Source organism: Felis catus, chromosome A2, assembly GCF_018350175.1.
Source record: "Felis catus isolate Fca126 chromosome A2, F.catus_Fca126_mat1.0, whole genome shotgun sequence".
NCBI classification, from domain to species: domain Eukaryota; kingdom Metazoa; phylum Chordata; class Mammalia; order Carnivora; family Felidae; genus Felis; species Felis catus.
This window is the reverse complement of record NC_058369.1, coordinates 169,042,602-169,062,517: the sequence shown is the minus strand read 5'-3', so window position 1 is coordinate 169,062,517 and position 19,916 is coordinate 169,042,602. Positions and strand designations below refer to the sequence as shown.

General features: G+C 45.1%; 1 protein-coding gene across 6 annotated transcripts in view; it reads right to left on the bottom strand.

Moving 5' to 3' along the window:
* DYNC2I1 (dynein 2 intermediate chain 1) overlaps positions 1-19,916 on the bottom strand; it is a 79,886-nt gene that overhangs the window by 48,228 nt on the left and 11,742 nt on the right. For 4 of the 6 annotated variants that reach the window (XM_019826089.3, XM_006929551.5, XM_003983271.6 and 1 more), the window contains exons 5-11: positions 17,704-18,012; positions 13,121-13,197; positions 10,680-10,734; positions 7,817-7,879; positions 3,774-3,851; positions 2,993-3,209; positions 2,055-2,157 (exon numbers count right to left, since the gene is read on the bottom strand). In XM_019826089.3, the coding sequence (XP_019681648.2) occupies positions 2,055-2,157; positions 2,993-3,209; positions 3,774-3,851; positions 7,817-7,879; positions 10,680-10,734; positions 13,121-13,197; positions 17,704-18,012 (902 nt within the window). The remainder of the gene's footprint in view (positions 1-2,054; positions 2,158-2,992; positions 3,210-3,773; positions 3,852-7,816; positions 7,880-10,679; positions 10,735-13,120; positions 13,198-17,703; positions 18,013-19,916) is intronic. The other 2 variants (XM_006929552.5, XM_006929553.5) reach the window with 2 other exon arrangements.

The following is a 19,916-nucleotide window of genomic DNA, read 5'->3' as shown; positions in this document are numbered from 1 at the left end:
TGAAAAGATGTTCAGTGTCGCTCCTTATCAGGGAAATACAAATCAAAGCCACACTCAGGTATCACCTCACGCCAGTCAGAGTGGCCAAAATGAACAAATCAGGAGACTATAGATGCTGGAGAGGATGTGGAGAAACGGGAACCCTCTTGCACTGTTGGTGGGAATGCAAATTGGTGCAGCCGCTCTGGAAAGCAGTGTGGAGGTTCCTCAGAAAATTAAAAATAGACCTACCCTATGACCCAGCAATAGCACTGCTAGGAATTTATCCAAGGGATACAGGAGTACTGATGCATAGGGCCACTTGTACCCCAATGTTCATAGCAGCACTCTCAACAATAGCCAAATTATGGAAAGAGCCTAAATGTCCATCAACTGATGAATGGATAAAGAAATTGTGGTTTATATACACAATGGAATACTACGTGGCAATGAGAAAAAATGAAATATGGCCTTTTGTAGCAACGTGGATGGAAGTGGAGAGCATGATGCTAAGTGAAATAAGCCATACAGAGAAAGACAGATACCATATGGTTTCACTCTTATGTGGATCCTGAGAAACTTAACAGGAACCCATGGGGGAGGGGAAGGAAAAAACAAAAAAAAAAAAAAGAGGTTAGAGTGGGAGAGAGCCAAAGCATAAGAGACTGTTAAAAACTGAGAACATGGGGCGCCTGGGTGGCGCAGTCGGTTGAGCGTCCGACTTCAGCCAGGTCACGATCTCGCGGTCCGTGAGTTCGAGCCCCGCGTCAGGCTCTGGGCTGATGGCTCGGAGCCTGGAGCCTGTTTCTGATTCTGTGTCTCCCTCTCTCTCTGCCCCTCCCCCGTTCATACTCTGTCTCTCTCTATCCCAAAAATAAATAAAAAACGTTGGAAAAAAAAAAAAAAAACTGAGAACAAACTGAGGGCTGATGGGGGGTGGGAGGGAGGAGAGGGTGGGTGATGGGTATTGAGGAGGGCACCTTTTGGGATGAGCACTGGGTGTTGTATGGAAACCGATTTGTCAATAAATTTCATATATAAAAAAAAATTAATTCCAAAAAATTAAACACACACACAAAAAATAAATAAATAAATAAACATTAAAAAATTAAAATAATAATAATAATAATAAATAAATAAAAATAAAAATAAAAATTATTTTAAACCAGATGGAGTATCCAAGACTTGAATGAGATTAAAGGAAAAACAAACCCTAGCCATAGTGGCAAAAACTGGTTTTACTTACCTCAATAGGAGGTCCAAAATATGAGGACAACAAAAATGATGTGAAAACTTATTATTCATGATTTATTTGTTCATTCAGGAAAGTTTACTGAGCACCTACTAAGGCTATGTATTGAGCTAGATAGTATGATGGATTTTAAACAGTTTTTAAAAACATATTTAATTTTTACATTTACTCCTAAATCATATTTAATATGATAGACCCTTGACTTGAGCCTACCTCCTCTGATTTTCATAAATTTCTGATAGTACAGATTCGTAAATGTACGGTAATTATAAGCTTGGACTGTGACGTCTTGTAGTCCTGAGTTCAAAACTCAGCTCCACCACTCACCAGATGTCAACCTGGAGCCTCACTTTCCTCATCTACAAAATGGGGCTGCAGGGGCGGAGCCAAGCAGTTACCACACAGGGAGCACGGTGCCTGAGGCACGCAAGGAAAGTCACACTCAGTACGTGTCACCGACCCTTCGTACCCTCAACCGTCCCAGGTTCCTCAGCTTCCTCATCCGAGGAACTGACGCACTAGGCGATGGACCTCGAGTGGGAGCGGCCCCCGGACAGGCAGAAGGGTCCGTTGCGTTCAGAGAATGCGCGACTGTGACCCTGTGGCAGCCAACCTAGGGCAAAGCCCCCAGGTGCCACAGGAGTAAACAGAGGTGCACACACTTAACTAGCAACATGGTGTCTGAACGTGGACAAGCGGAGCACAAATCTAAAAATGTACCTAAAGTCCGTAGTGAAAGTAAGAAAGAAGGCCTCTGTTTTTTTTTATGTTGAAGTACATTAAAATTCCATTAATACCCTTCACAAATTCCCAACACACCTACTTTTGCTTAAGGGCCTGAGTCCGACTCTTCTGTCGGCGTGAGGCTGTCGCAAAATCCATGAAAATTCCACAAACAGGGGCTCTGGAAGGGGAACTGTTTGCATCTAAACAAAAAAACAACAAAAAAAGCTATTTTGTACAACTGAAGTACCTCTTTCACACAGGACAGCTTCCCCGGCTTCAGAGACACTGGTTTCTCTACAAACTTGGGAGAACATTCTATACGTCTGCACTTGCCATCTCAGTTTTGCTACCTCTGCAGCAGGATGCAAAACAGGAGCATAAGAAGCACTCTGCCTAACTTTCGCTCGGATGACTATATCATATTAACTGCTAATCATAATTAGTTGTATTAATTACTAATTATTACTTATTCTCTTTCAGTGACTTTAAAATATTTACTCCTACTTTTAAAATATTTATCACGTGGAGATACCAAGAATTTTTGAGCTGGACACGTTTCTAATTTTGCACAGGAAATCCGAGAAAGAAGGGCTCACTTAGGAGTGTTCGAGATCGGTTCGGAGGGCCACATTCCTGAACCCGTCTCCCCGAGCTGGCCCTGGGCTCTGCTGCCCCCACCCTGAGCCTCCTGCTGACACGCTTTCCTTGTGGAAGGTCAAAGACAGTGGCCTCAGAAAACAAGCGCACGTGCTGCAGACGGGGAAAGGGGAGCAGGGCCGCGTCCAGGACTGGCGGTTCCTGCCTGAGCACCCACAGGCGGACACGTGCTCACAGCCACCCGCAGGCTGCAGGCGCTGACCAGAGGCCGCGTGCAGCTGTCTTCCCCGAAGACAGTCCCTATCACACGTTACAGTCGCCTGGCATCGTCGTGGGAGCACGGGACACTCACACACCTGCCACCTAAGATTAGAAGAATTCCACCCACAAGGACCGTGCAGGCTCGGGCACCCACTGTCCCCTGAGACGGATGCGCACCTGTCTCTGCCTCCCTCTCACCCTCCGTCAGACCTCGCTTCTGAGACAGTTTGCAGGACAACTCGCCAATCCTTTCATTTTCTGCATTAATGGCTTCCTGAATTTCTTGTATCTCCTTTTTTCTAGCCAGAGGAAGCTCTTCGATTTTCTCTTTTGGTTCCAGTTCATTTGAGACATCGTCATCTCCATCACAAACCTCAAAGTCATCTTCGTAGTCCTACAAACGATAATTACACCCTGGAACCTTTAAGACAAACCGACCTTAAACAACACTCATATGAAACAAAACATACATTAGAACTTAAAACAGACAAAATTCTCATTATGGCTAAGAAAGGTTTTTATAGTTAACGGATTTCAACACCACTGAGCTATAAATCTGTATGGACTGCTGCCTTATTCTCTAAAAATGAACTGCACTGTATAGATTTACATACACGGACAGCTCTTAACAACAGAAGCACACAAACGTTTTCGTGCTGAGAATGTGAGAGTGTGTGTAAGTAAATATACACACTCCACTCACACGTACATTCATTCAAACATACACACACGTTTGGATGCAGTGCACTTAATGGGTTAAGCTGTAAAATCACTCAACCCCATCACCTGGTGGCACTGACAGGCGCCAGCACCTGTTATTGGTAACAAGCCTAAATGAAACACAGGTGGAGTAAAAGTAGCAAAGAGAGAGAAATGAAGCCATTAAGTTACTGTACTTAAGCAAATTTTAAGAACAAATTATTTTTAAGCTGAGAAAATTTTTAACTGTTATACAAACTTCAAAATCATCTTCCAAACAAGGTGTATATTCATCAGTTCCAGCATTTTCTATATCAGTGTCTTCCTTTTCAATTTCCTGGAGGCAAAAACAAAACACATAACAAAAAAATTCAATAGCAAATTTGAATTTTGCAAATAGATTGGGAAACTATGTTTTCTAAGATTCATTTAATATTGCTAACTTTAAAATGTATTTAAATTTGTTTTAATGTTTACTTATTTTTGAGAGAAAGGGTAGACAGAGCGTGAATGATGGAGAGGCAGAGAGAGAAGGAGACACAGAATTTGAAGCAGGCTCCAGGCTCCGAGCCGTCAGCACAGAGCCCGACGCGGGGCTCGAACCCACAAACCGCGAGATCGTGACCTGAGCCGAAGTCGGACGCTGAACCGACTGAGCCACCCAGGCGCCCCAATTTTAAAATGCATTTATAAAACTAACACAACCTAACTGCAAATTCTTTAAGAAATACCTCGCTAACCAGTATGACCATAAAGAGACAAAAGTTAACGAACTCGTCCTTTCTGAGAAACCGTACAATTCTGACGAGATGTGTAACAGGGCGTTCTCAGAGCGTCCCTGTTCTCTTCACGGAGGGCAGACAGGCTGTGCCAACACTGGCCCCGCAGAACCAGAGCGCTCCTGCCTCGTGGCTTTGCCCTCCAGGCCTGGGGCTCACCAGGAGGATTCTCCAAGTCCTACAGTGGGAGGCGTGCCCCGTCGGGCTCTGGGGGTTTAGGAGGTGAGCTTAGATCACCCTAAAGCCACCCTGGTCTGGATCTTCAGGACAGTAAGAGGCTACCAGGAAAACCAAGTAGAAACATATTCCGGGTTTCCAGGATAAGAGGGGAGCAAAAATGAAATAGGTGTTTAGAAAACTCGTCCTTCCCACCCCGAAGCCATTCCTCCTCTTGTCCACATCCTACCGACCCGCAACACAGCACCTCCGTGTCACGCAGGCACAGATAAGGCACCTCCCCCACCCCTCATCCTCAGCCCAGCAAACCCTCCCTGCCGCACGCCCTCCCGTTCACTCAAGCGCAGAGACCCTCTGAGAGAGAAATGTGACCACAGCACACCCACGTCCACACCTAGGTAGCCCCACCCTTGCTGGAGGGCGCCCCCACACCAAACGTTCCCCAGAAGCGCTCCAGCTCTGATCCCAGGGGGAGCAAGCGCGCCAATAAAGGGGGCCCTCTGGGCTTGGGTGCAGAGGGGCAGGACGACGGTGGGAAAGAAATGATCCCCAGGTTTTCACGGGTGAAAACTGGGCGGATGCCGGCACCTCAACCAGAAGAGGCACAGAGGTAGGGGAGGGAGTCCATGGGGAGGGTGGGAAGCATGGCTCAGATGTGCTGAGTGTGAGGAGGACGGCAGGGCCAGCCCGGAGGAGGACGGCAGGGCCAGCCCGGAGGAGGACGGCAGGGCCAGCCCGGAGGAGGACGGCAGGGCCAGCCCGGAGGAGGACGGCAGGGCCAGCCCGGAGGAGGACGGCAGGGCCAGCCCGGAGGAGGACGGCAGGGCCAGCCAGGAGGAGGACGGCACGGCCAGCCCGGAGGAGGACGGCAGGGCCAGCCAGGAGGCGACAGCACAGACAGCCAGGAGGAGGACGACAGGGCCAGCCAAGAGAAGATGGAGTTCGGGAGGCATTCAGTGACGTGGCCGGGTGCCTTCTAGAACCCAATAAAGTGCCGTGCAGTAAACAGTGCCAGAAAACCAACACTTCACGCCACACACATTCTAGCTGCTCCTCAAAGTGGATAATATCTGGTCTGACCTTCTCAAAGTGCACAGGACTGACGGGATTATTAAGGACACCTCACTGCCTGGGGGTTGGGAAGTGTGCAGAAGTTACTTTATGCTGATACTTTATAGGAAAAACTACTCGTAAAAAGGTCCTTTGGGCACACTGTCATATAAAGTCACTGTACATTACAGCGAATGACACATTACATTTATTGCACCAACAGATAAGACACCTGTTAACTGATAAGAGAAACAAAAATGTGTGCAGAAGTTTTAAGCACATCTCGGGCATCACATTGCCCAATCCCGTTCAGCTCCCGAGGACCCCTGACACCACACCCACAGGGGCTCTGCACACGTCCCAGCAAACAACACACTCTCAGAGTGGGCCAGCCTCTCCTCCAGGGGTCGGCAGGGCCGAGGTGTGACTTCTCTGCAGAGCTCAAACCCAGCCAGAGAGGATGACAACAAAAGTACCACCAGCAGAGCCCAACTGCCCCTTCATCAGTGGCATTAAGCAGAGTGTGGGGAATAAGCTTAGGAATTCCCTGAGCCTGCACTGATGGGTTCACAAGGCATAAAGAATTACAAAGCCATAGAATGCTCACACCCAAGTTTGGGTAAACAGGATTAGGTAAATAGGTACAGGAGTCCCAGGATGGGGGGGGGGGGAGAGGTTTGGGGGAGGGCGGAGGGCAGAGGCCCCAGGATAGAGAGGGCAGGGCCAAAGCCCCAGGAGAGAGAGGGCGGGACCAAAGCCCCAGAAAAGAGGGGGCAGGGCCCAGGCCCCAGGATAGGGAAGGCAGGGCCAAAGCCCCAGGGTAGAGGGGATGGGGCCCAGGCCCCAGGATAGAGGGGATGGGGCCCAGGCCCCAGGATAGAGAGGGCAGAGGTCCCAGGATAGAGATGGCAGGGCAAAGGCCCCAATACAAAGCTATATGAAGTAAATAAGATTAGGTATGCAGGGTGGATTCACCCCCCAATTTAGTACTATAGCAGAAAGCTGCTCTCACAGGAAGGAAGGACCAAATTAAGTAAACAGGTAAATAGGGCTATAGGCCACTGCAGGATGAAGCTGCCCAGAATGGAGCTGATTAGCAAAAGAAAGGTGCCTTGTTGACCCTGAGGTAGCAAGCTCTGTCTGTCTTGTTCCCTAGGCTGGTAAGATAAACAGACATGGTGCCTCAAGTCTGCTGTTAACATCCATCTGCCCTGGGCCAGGATTTTGGTTTATATTGACCCAAACCTCTAACACCATATATCTTCAAAACCCCCTTTTCCTCATGCCCGTGAGTTAATGTTCCCAGATTTATTGTCTCTTTGTGCACGTCCATCAACATGTTTGTAAGCCTTTTGATCCTAATAAAAACGGAGCAAGGACCTTAATCGGAGCTCTTGTCTCCTCCCAGACATCAGCCATCTCTCACATTTTAATCCTTCGTCCCGCTTTCTTGCTGGACAAGAAAGAACTTTAGGCCCAGAGTCTAGGACAGTACAGTGCCTGATGCCTGACTGGTCAGTTCTGGAAAGAACTGCTCAGTTCTCAATGACCTCCTCTTATAAGAGGATAGTGCCATTTCCTTGATCTCCCTGGTTTGCCTTATATTTCTGAAAATTATCTGTTACCTTGACTCTGTCTCACCGATAACGAATCTCATCTTTTAGTTGGCTTCTTCAATCCTCCTCAACCTTCTTGAATTTGAATACAGAGCAAAGACGAAAAGGCTGGCTGTTTACTTAGCTGGAACCTCCTCCCTGCCACGCTCTTTGCAAAACCTTCTCCTCTCCCTGACAGAGGAAGGCCACGGCATCCAAGCTCCTGCCCAGTGAACCAGTCACCTCCTTCCAGGCCTATACACAAGATGCCTTTGGCACCACCCAGGACTCTCAGATGCAAATTAAGTGTCATTAAAATCTATTCCTTCCCTTCATACCAATGTTCTGCTGTCTAAAAGGAATAATGATGGGGCGCCTGGGTGGCTCAGTCGGTTAAACGTCCAACGTCAGCTCAGGTCATGATTTCACGATCTGTGGGTTGGAGCTCCGCGTCGGGCTGTGTGCTGATAGCTTGGAGCCTGAAGCCTGCTTCAGATTCTGTGTCACCCGTCTCTCTCTGCCCCTCCTCCGCTCATGCTATGTCTCTCTCTCAAAATAAATATTAAATAAATAAATAAATAAATAAATAAATAAATAAATAAATGGAATAATGATTACCCTGATAAAAAGGCACTATGAAAGCAAAGTATGATGAGTAAAAGCATGTCTTTGGCAAAATATAAAAGACATACTCTCCTTACCGCAATTTCTGCACTTCCTGGCCTCAGAGCCTGCTTCCACACCGCGGAGCCCTCTTGGCAGCTCTGGTGGAAGATAGCAGAGCCGGTCAGGCCAACCACTGATACACCTGGTCCCCCATGAAGGCACTGCCCTCAGTGGCTGAAGACCTGGGTTCTGGCCCCGAGGTGCACAAACAAGGTCACTGAGGGCAAGTAATCCTGTGCCTCGGTTTTCCCCTCTGAGAAATGGGAATAATTGTGGTCCCCCCCCCAGCCACAGGGATGCATTCCAAGACCCCCAATAGATGCCTAAAACCGTGGATGGTCCCAAACCGTACACATGCCACGTTTTTTCCTATACATACAACACCTATGATTTAATTTAAGTTTAATTTATAAATTAGGCACAGTAAAAGATTAGCAACAATAATAACAAAACAGAACAATTATAATGATATCCTGTAATAAAAGTTATGTGACACTGGTGTCTCTCTCAAAACACCTACTGTCCTGCATTCACCCCTCCCTGTGATGATGTGAGATGGTGAAATGCCCACATGACGAGGCGAAGGGAGGGGGGGTAAGCAGGCGTGTGACACAGCATTGGGCTACTACTGACATCTGATGATACATCCGAAGACAGTCGTCTGCTTCCGGCCCGTTGCTCCCCGCGGGTATCTGAACCACGGATAAGGGGGCACCACCGGACCTACTTCCCAGTGCCAGTGACCCTGCACCGGTGAGGAAACTGACTTCCAATCCTGTAGTGGTCACAGCACCAGGAAGGCACAAGTCCTAGACATCACTACCCACAACTATTCAGTGCATAAGACTGGAGACGGCATGGTGTATGACCATGAAGAGAATAAGGACTTCTCCGTGTGTCCAGAAAATTACTCTGGCATATTGTAGGCTTTCCATAATGCTGAAGAATTCAACGAAGATACACTCAGCATCGATGCTACAAAACATATGACCCAATTCATAAGCCAAAACAAGCTGTCAAATACCTTCAAGAATCTTTCAGGAAAAAAAAAAAATCATACATTTCGCTCCACTGGCAAAAAAAAAAAAAAAAAAGAATGTAAAATATCTTACTGATAATTTTTTATATTGATTACATGTTGAAAAGATATTTCAGAAATATTGATTATAACATATTATTGAAATGAATTTTTTTTGCTTCTTTAATGTGACTACTACAAAATTTATAACTACAAATGTGGCTCACGTTATAACTCTAATGAACAGTGCTAATCTAGAGCTCATGAAAAGAAGTGGGAGATAGAAGGAAAACATTAAAAAAAAATCTATATTATTATCATCCAACAACTCCAGTTCAAGAATTTACCCACAAAAAGCGTGAGGGAGGTCTGCACCCCTCGAACTGAACGGTTTCCACAATGCACTAGGAAAAACAAGATGTTGCAGGGGAGTGGAGGTGTGTGTGCATGGAGGAAAAAAGGTGTCCCCAGTTACCAAATATAAACATTCATACACGGCTGTAAAAGATTACACAGAGAAAAGAATACAGGGGAAGCAGTCTCTGTAAGGCTAACTTTTTTCCTGAGGTGGTGAGTGCTCCAACCAGCCCCCAAAACTGGATGAATAAAACAAACCCACGTCAAAACAACACATGCCGTGTGATCTAATTTATGTAAAAGTACATGTGTTTCGTGTATGTACATGGAATAAAGCGACACATAAAAATTTGGCACAAACGTTAAAGATGATTATCTCAGTGTCACGGGTTTCAGACAACTACCAAAGAAAGTGACAGAAAAAATTGTTCTTCATAAATAATAACCCAAATCTGCTTGCCACATTACCTATAATAACAAAACAACAAACTAAGAAAATGGTTGGATGATAATTAAAAGCCCAGAGCCCGGCACTTCGCAGCGATCATCTCCATGAAGACTCCTCTGATGGGAAATATGACGCGGGGCTGCAACACAAAGACTGAGAACCGCTCACCAGCACGGAGACCGCGGCGGGAGGGCGGGGCCGTGGGCGGTGTGCTGGTGCTGACGCCAAATGTAGGACAGAGCTTGCAGACAGAGCTTGCAGGCGAGGTCTGAGCCCAGGCTTCCCTGCGGGAAGACTTTAATACTGACACAATTCCCTCACTCGCCTGACATCCGACTCTTCCGGAGGCAGCCGCGGTGATTTATGTCTCCAGGAGCTTGTCCCTTCCTGTGAGTGGCCTAATGTACTGCGTGAAACACTGCTGCTCTATCCGCTAGTGACCAGGGGCGCCAAAGGCTCTGCTACCGTAGAGCTTCTCTATTTCTCCCTTTAGTTCTGTATCTTAAGGCTCTTTTGTTAGGTGCACGTGCACTTATAATTGTGGCATCTTCCTGTGAGCTAATTGTTGTACCATCATGCAGGTCCTTCGTTATCTGTCTCCGAGTCACTTCTGTCTGACACTAGGGCAGGCACTGGAGCAATGACACACTTGCCGTCTGATGCTTTATCTTGTCCAGTTTTCTACTCTCTATCTATTTGAGTCTTTTAACCTAAATATGTCTACTATGTCCTCCTGAAATACCCACTCAGGAAAAACTCCCCTGCTGGCAAGGCCTGTCTCAGGCTCTGCTATCAAGGGGAATCACAAACAGACACTCGTGACTAATCTTGCCGCCTAAGAAAATCAACATAAGGGCCCCTGGGGGGCTCAGTCAGTTAAACGTCTGACTCTTGATTTCAGCTCAGGTCATCATCTCACGGTTTGTGGGTTCAAGCCCCATGTCAGGATCCGTGCTAACAGCACGGAACCTGCTTGGGATTCTCTCTCCTTCTCTCTCTCTGCCCCTCCCCTGTTCACATTCTCTCGCTTTCAAAATAAATAAACTTAAAAATAAAATAAACATAAATGTCTTACCTTCTTTCTTGAGTCTTTATCTTTTCCATTATTTCTTACTAAACTCTCTGCATACCTAGAAAGTAGGACCAAATTCAAAATTAATTTTAAACAAAGACATGAAACCTAAAACATTTTACACTTCAATGAAGGCTCTTAGCAATATCTGATATGACTAAGAAATGCTATACACTGGCAAACTTCCAAAGCCTGCTTCATTAGAGCAAGGAATACTAAGGTCTTCCTACATTTTCATTGTTCTAGCAGCAACCCTAGAAAGAAAATATCCTCAGCAGAGGGAAAAAACTATGTGTTTTAACAAAGTTCTATGTATGACTCTATATCCTTATGAGAGTTCTAGAAAACTCCTGTAATTTTATTAGTCAATGAAAAACATTACTTTACGTTTAACATATCTTTATTCCCAAAAGAAAGATTTAACTCGAAATAAGTTCTATTTTTTAATCACATGCTATATGTTAGCTAGGACCTAAAATTAAGGCTTTCAGAATTTTAAATGGATTCTTCACTTTCAGAACCTAGACTCACCAATTCAATACAGCATGTGGTCTAAAGAAACAGAGAACTGAGCAGAAGCCCCAGGCAGCCCAGCTGGTCTGCGATACAAAGTCTAGGAACCTTCACCCCCAGGACTAAGTGCTAGGTTTGCTCAAACTTCAAAATTTAGGGAAAGTACTTTTAACCTGAGTTTCCCTGATCTGTGAAAAAGAATTACAAAATATGGTTGTCATAGGGAACAAATTAAAATCTAGAGCTTACATACAAAAAGAGCATACACACAAACTCTAATCTGTAATCTTCATCAAAATAAAAAGCTTCTGCACAGTGAAGGAAACAATAAAACTAAAAAGGACGCCCATGGAATGGGAGAAGATATTTGCAAATGACATAGTGGATGAAGGGTTAGTATCCAAAATATATACAGAACTTCTAAAACTCAACACCTGAAAAATGAATAATCCAAATAAAAAATGGGCACTTCTCCAAAGAAGACCCAGATGGTCAACAGACACACGGCAAGATGTTCAACATCACAGATTATCATGGAAATACAAATCAAAACTACAATGAGTTATCACCTCACACCTGTCAGAACGGCTCAAATCAACAACACAAGAAATGACAAGTTTTGGCAGGACGTGGAGCAAAAGGAACCCTCGTGCGCTCTTGGCGGGAACGAGAATTGGTGCAGCCACTGTGGAGAACAGGGTGCAGGTTCCTCAGAAAGCTAAATACACAAGTACCGTAAGAGCCAGCAATGATTCTACTAGGTTTTTACCCAAAGAATATAAAAATGCTAATTCAAAGGGATACATGCACCCTGATGTTTATAGCGTCATTATCTACAATAGCCTAGATATGGAAACAGCCCGAGTGTCCACGGAGTGATGAATGGATAAGGAAGATGTGATACACACACACACACACACACACACACACACACACACACACACACACAGGAATATTACTTGGGCATAAAAAAGAATGAAATCTTGCCATTTGCAACAACACGGATGGAGCTAGGGAGTCAGCAAGGTCAATTTCACTCACATGTGCAATTTAAGAAACAAATTCTTTTCTCCTAAAGAGAGAGAGACAAACCAGGAAATGGAGACAAAGCAGAGAACGCACTGCTGGTCACCAGAGGGGAGGTGGGTGGGAGGATGGGGGAACAGGTGTTGGGGACGAGGATGCACTTGTGATGAGCACCGGGTGATGTACAGAAGTGCTGAGTCACTGTGTTCTACACCGAATCTAATATAACGCTATATGTTAACTGGAATTTAACATAAAATATAACACTGCATGTTAAGCTGGAATTTAAATAAAAACTTTTAAAAACTCTAGAGCTTACAAAAACGAGACTTTACACACAAACTCTAATCCGTAACCTTCACAACACCCACACAAAATAGGTACCCTCCTTAGACCCTCACCAGCGGAGAAAAGGTTCTGGAGGACTACCCAACGTCCCAAGAGGGGGCAGGCCTGCCACTCCAGCAGGTTGGTGCCTGCACCCTGGCCCTCACCAAGGCTACAAAGCCAAAGAAGGCATATTTGATTTGTGCTCTGACTTATACACACTGGCCAGGGGGCACCTGCTGGCAGGGAAGGGTGCCAGGAGCCCACCTGCAGCGGCCCCGCCCTCTCTAGCTGTGCTACAGGGCAGAGGCTCCCCCCCACACACACGCTCGCACTCCAAAGTCAGCGCTAACTTTCCAAGTTTGTATGAGCAGATGTTAAAAAAGCAAAACAAGACTAATAATTTATAACAAGCTTCCTAGCTCCTTCAGGGCACCTAGGATATAATTTGGAGGGGCTGTATCAGGAGTACATGAGTATACCCATACTTCACTTTCATTTATTGGCTATAATCAGGACCGGTAAGAAAAAATCATTTTAAAGCATTCTTCAAGAAGCACAGTGCACATAATAGTCACCAGAGAGCGCATGATCCTTCCTGGCTGCTGGTTGGATCTCTCCTTGAACTTGCACCCCGATTTCTGCGCTCACTGTCCTATGAAACAGAAAATTCCATGACATTCATTAATAGATTGTAGTAAATTAACTGTAATTAGTGAACTCTGTAAAACAAGCATGGACTCAAAATTCCACAAAAGCATCTCTAATCTTTTAAAGTATGTTTTTACCAGCTAGCTTCAGTAAATTGTATACTTAATGTAAGGAAGATAAGAAAAGGTGTACTAAAAGGTGATGATACATTACCTCAGTAAGTTAAAGAAATTTATACTTATCAATTTCATATTACTTTCAGATAAATCTGACTGGTCCCTTGCACTGCTTAAAATTATGCACTTTCAAACATAATGTGGCTACTTCAGAGATCCATCTACCTACAAAAAAGAGAATGTAAACAATCTTCTCTTGAATTAAGAGAATCTATAAAAATAAAATTAAAACCATCAGATTGCAAACCAACATATCCAGGTAGGTCACTGAAACGAGAGAGGCATCTGTTGAATAAGTGCGGGCAGGAAGCAAGACCTGCAGGGTGGGGGGTCTGGAGAAGAGCTGGCTGGTGACAAGACCCCAGGGGACAAGGGGAATACCTCCTTAGGGCAGGGTAAGCTTACAAGACCTGGGGACTGATCCCTGAAGAGTGCAGAGCGGAAGGAAGGCAGGACTAAATCACTCACTAAGGAAGACAATCTGGAGGGCAATACACAACGTGTATCAAAAGCCTTAAAAATAGCTAAAAATATTCAAATACTTTCTTCGACCTATAAATTCTACTTCTGGGAAATTATTAATAGAAAACAAAGACATGTATTAAGGTTTTAAATCTGTTCGTCACAGAATATTTATGAAATCAAAAAACCTGAATGTTCAATATTAGGTTACTTGTTAATAAATAAGGTTATGACCATATGAAAGGATACCAGATGGCCATTAAGTATCCAGTTGTTAAAAATCACTTTCCAGGGGCACCTGGGTGGTTCGGTCCGGTAAGTGTCCAACTTTGGTTCAGGTCATGATCTCACGGTTCGTGAGTTCAAGCCCCACATCGGGCTCTGTGCTGACAGGTTGGCGCCTGGAGCCTGCTTCCGATTCTATGTCTCCTCCTCTCTGCCCCCCACCCCCCCCACCTCGCTCATGCGCTGTCTCTGTCTCTCTCTCTCAAAAAAAAATAAACATTAAAAAAATTTTTTTTAATTTATTTTCCAGAATGAAGAGAAAAAATAGCATGACTCTAATTTTGCATTTTTATAAAGTTCATTTATAAAGTTCATTTTCATATAGGAAAAGAATTGTAAGTATATACATATTTACTATTAAATTGATTATCTCTGAGTCTGGGATCATGAATAAATTTTTTTTTTTTACTTCTTCCTGTATTTAAAACTTCTTCCAAAATTAGAGAAAAGTATAATTACAGGTTTAACAGGAAGAACAGTCTGGCATCAGTCTACTAAATACATTGGAATGGGGAGAAAATGAAATCAGTAGTTCTAGGTAGGAAAAAATTATGATTTAATGGCTATCTAGATAAAAAGAAAACAAAGAAAAGGTAGCCATGAGCTCAGTGCTTTGTTCCCAAGCTGTGTGGACTGGTCAGGAGGGTTCTGGCTAGCAACAGATGCCACAAGGACCTGTTGAAGTCACTACCCCAAAAGCAGAAAGGAGCATGTCCATGTTCAGCAGTGGTTAATAGAGGGCTAGGGCCACGGGATTCTTCTGGTAGATAAGTCAATATTGCTCAGTTACCTTTAGAAGACACTCTGTTATAGTTATTATGCTTAACCATGCCTTCTTCGTCCCTGAAAACTGAAAGAGTGGGGCGCCTGGGTCGTTCAGTTGGTTGAATGTCCAACTCTTGACTTCAGCTCAAGTCATGATCTCGTGATTCATGAGATCGAGTCCTGAGTCGGGCTCTGAGCTGACAGTGCAAAGCCTGCTTGGGATTCTCTCTCTCTCTCTCTCTCTCTCTCTCTCTCTCTTCCCCACCCCCATCCTGCCTCCTCCCCTGCTTGCTCATGCTCATGCTCTCTCTTTCTCTCTCTCAAAATAAACTTTAAAAAAACAAAAACAACTAGAGGATGGGGGCCCCTGGCTGGCTCAGTCAGCAGAGCACACAACTCGTTTTTTCTTTTTATATTTTAATTTTATAAAGAGAGAGCACATGAGTGGAGGAGAGGGGCAAAGGGAGAGAACCTTTTTTTTTTTAATTTCTTAAAAATGTTTTATTGATTTTTGAGAGGGAGAGAGCGACCAGGGGAGGGGTAAAGGGAGTAGGGGACAGAGGATCCGAAGCAGGCTCTGTGCTGACAGCAGAGAGCCCAGTGCGGGGCTCGAACTCACCAACTGTGAGATCCTGACCTGAGCTGAAGTTGGAAGCTCAACAGACTGAGCTCCCCAGGTGCCCTGAGCACATGACTCCTAATCTCAGGGTGTGAGTTTAAGCCCTACCTCAGGTGTGGAGCCTACTTTAAAAACAAAAAAGAGAAACTGGAAGAGGCACACAATAAAAGTCACGCACAGTTAAAATAACAGACCAAAAACCATACAGAGAAAGTGAGAATGACGGAGAACACGACCCCCGGGAACGGTCCTGGCTTACACCTGTTACACAGTTAGTAATACTGGCCCTCGTACTTGATGGTCACCTCAGCGGTAATTACATCAATCACCAGGCTAACATAGTAACTAAGTTTAAAAAGCATATTTTGAGCGCCTGAAAGTCACGGCAAAGAGAAATATTAAATACACAGTACTCACTAATCGCTTCTAATGTACTGTATACTTATTTATTTCTTTATTGTATGGCTCCTCCAATGAAACTTAAACACGACAAAAATAAAAATTTGTGTTCACAGCTGTGTTCTCAGCACATAGAACAAAGGCCATCACACAGTGGCCAATCCACAAATATGAACAAATTATTGAAAAGAAAGAAGTTTGTCAAAAGAGTCTCTCCTGGGGCTAATTATTATGTTAATCCCTATGGAAAGAGCATTGTTGAAGGCAGTGGTTTTATTAACACGGGGCCATTTCTTAGGCCAGATGTGTATATTGTGACAAGTCTCAAAAAGGCATTTCTGTGGGGAGCCAAACAGGTTGTTTCTAGGAACTAAATGTGATCTAGGGAACGTAAAATAGGCAAGTCCAATACAATGTTAGTGGTAGGATCTAGGTGGTGGAAACTTGTCGATTTTGCTGTATGTTTAAGAACGTTCATAATAAAAAAATAGAAAAACACACTAAAAAGATTTTAATCTAGGGAAAGAATTTTTTTAATGTTTTTTAAAGTTTATTTATTTATTTTTGAGAGAAAGAGAGAATGTGAGCAGGAGAGGAATAGAGAGAGAGAGGGAGAGAGAGAATCCCAAGCAGGCTCCACACTGTCCACACAGAGCCCAACATGGGGCTTGAACTCAAGAACCATGACATCATGACCTGAACCAAAATCAAGAGCCGGACACTTAACCAACTGAGCCACCAGGTGCCCCTAGGGAAAGCAATTTAAAACACAAGAGGGATGAATACCTCTCGGTGAGGGTCCCTTCTCAATTACTGCCTCCCTCAGCTTGTTGACATGAGTACATGGCTATGAATGTAAACACACAGTGAGGCTGATCCAAGGGAGGTTCAGGGACTTGAGATACACACATACACACATGGTTAACAAAACTGCTCCTGTCATACAACTGCTAAGAAACATGACCAGTGTTCTGATGAGGGGTGGAGGCTGCAGGTGACAGGGAAGGTGTTGGCGAAGGTACCAGAAGGCGCAGGCACCAGGCTGATTTATCGCACGCAGCAAAGAGCCAGCTGGGATGGCCACGAGGCCAGGCAGCGACTGCAAAGGTTTTTTGGGACATCCTTAACACGCACTCCTCCACCAGACACACTTTCGTGGACGGGCACCTGTCAGTCAGAGTCCCAGGCTTTGGCTGAGCCACCACAGTCTGTGCCCCTGAAGGCCTGAGGCCCCGAGACTCATACCACCTGCCCCTCACTTTGCTTCCACCTGACAGGGAGCACTGCCAAGAGGCAGGAGAATGAAATCGCTTTGCTTCAGAGTCTGGAAAAACAGCACAGCAAACAGTGTACACACGAGAACAAAAAATACAATTAGTATGGGAAAATATGAAGTAACTGCAGCATCAGGCCCTTTGCAAGCAATGGTTTTATTTTTGTGTTCTGTTGGCTTTGTTTTGCAAACTTAATACTATTAATTCCGATTCAAACATTTTGCTAAATGATTCACTTACTTGCCATTTAAAAATCTGCCTTTTTAATGTTTCAAAATTTCAGTTTTATGATAGATTTCTGAATAGATGTTAAAAGTACATTCACGATATAATCAGAAAACGTGACTTCCTATTTCCTAGTAGGTCAGCAGTCTCTGTTGGTCACACTGCACAGACTGAATCACGTCTTTACCAAGGTTACTACTTCTCAGCAACAGGTCTTATCATCTGGCCACACGGAGATCTACCTCCTCTCTAAGAGTGGTGACCTGGGGATGGCTACAAAGGCTACGAAGCGTCAGAAACGGTACCTTGGACTCTCTTTTCATCAGCTCCTCTCTTGACGACCTCTCTTTTCTACCCGTGTCACCGGGGTGCCTCTCTTCGTCGAGACGAGCGCCTTCCCTGTGACGCTTCTCTCTGTGTCTGTCTTCCCCTTCCTTGTCAGAGAACGAGTTACTTTTTTCTCTTGAGTGCTTGTCTCTTTTTTCCCTCACGCTGCTTTTTTCTCGATGTCTCCGCTCTCGATCTGCTTCTTTCTGCCTCCTGTGTCTCCGCTCGCCTCCTTCTTTGTAAAGCCAGTACTGAACAGGATTTTCCTGACTGTCACCATACCGCAGCTGTGAACGGGACCCACGGAAAACCGTGTCAGCACACGAACACGGCCGCTGGCCTTCGTACCTGCTGTGATGAAGGCAGGGGAGCCGCGCTGCCGCTCACTCCTCCATCCTGACCCTGAAGATGTGCTTCTGGAAGGAAACACCTGCTGTCGGCCGCACAATCCACAGTCTAGAGGCAACGGAGCACACCGGCCTTCACCCTGAAGTGGAACCCACGTGCAAACCCCTCAGCGCGGCAGGTGTGCCCCCTCCTCTGCAGCCTCTCCTGGTCATTCTTGTCACCTCCTCCCCAACTCTGACTGCACCCTGCGCTCCACCGACCCACGCTCCCTGCTGTGAGATGTGTGACTTCTGTGAACAGAGAACCATGTGCCCGCCAGCCCCTGTCCCTGGCAGTTCACGTGTCTGCTCCCCCACAGGGAGATTCTCAAAACTGGGCACCACTGTCTAGTCACCTCTGTAACCCCCAAACCACGACGGGTGACACTGTCCCATGGTGACGCGTGGCTATTTGCAGAACAGGCTGTGGGTGGGTCATATTTCCGGCTCGAGCTCACAATTTTAGTATCATCATCAGATGTCTCACCAGGACCCCAAACAGAAATGCCCTTCTCCTCCCACCAGGGCCAACAGGTTGTCACCGCTCACTCTACAGCCGGAGGGCTCTGTCCCTGTGGTCCCCCTCCCACCACCCCCCATGGCCGCTCAGCGGCCCCCCGACTCCTCCCCTTCACCCGACTCCCACCCACTTTGCTCACTCTGCCAGGACAACCTTCCTAAAGAAACCATATGGGCAAACTCCTCGGTCGTAAAGTTAGATTACTACCACACACCCGTCACCATGATCAACTCTATGGGGATTAAAAACTTAAGGGGTAAAAAATATTATAAGGACCCAAAACAAAACACAGGCACTACTTACATAATGCTGGTGGGGAAAAGGCTCTCCAAGCATTACATCAACAACCAAAACTATAAAGACAAACTTGACTACCTCATAACTTTGAACTTACTTATAAAAACAAAGATTCCATGAAAAAAATTCAAAACAGAAGTGGAAACATAAGTAACTAGCAGGGAGTTCATCTTTAAAGTCCTCCCAGAACAAGATGCTCTGTTAGGAAAGGAAGCAAATGCACACAGGGAATAACTGACAAGAGGGCAGGAAACCCTTTCATAAAATGCTCAGAAGTGCTCCCTTGTTCTGGATCAAATTAGCAAAGATTAAAAATTATGATCGTGTCCAGCGGCTGCCTAGGACACGGGGAATTACACTCTGACGATATAGCTAATTACAGCTTTTATGTAGAGCAGATGGAGTAAGTTTACATTACTCTCACCTAGCAAGTTCATTTCCAGAAATTAATCAGAAGAAAATAACTATGAATAAACGGAAAGACTTTACCCCATGCATGTCTTTACGATAAAAAAAATCCAGAAGCAACCTGAGCGTCAAAAAGAGCGGGTGTGCCAAGAAAACTACGACACACCCATGTCACTGACTGTTATATTATGCAGCCATTAAAATAATATTATAGAGAAACGGGACTTAGAAAACTGCTCCAAATGTATCGTTTAAACAGTTCATAAGAGTAAGACTCCACGTGAAGAAACCATGTGTGTATACACACACATGCACACAAATATGCACATAGACCTACTCTATCAGGATAAATACTTAAATACTATCAATAATTGTTTCTGGGTGGACTTTGTTTTTATTTCCTTCTTACTATTTGGATTTCCTAAATTTTCCAAAATCACCTCGTACTTCTCTTGGAACAGAAGAACAACACGTGCGTGTGAGGGAAAAGCGGAGGCAAACTTCCTCAGACCTTGAATCCTGTTCCGACACTTTCCCAAACTGTTTCTAACGCTCCTGCGTGAGCACCCGCTCCTGGGCT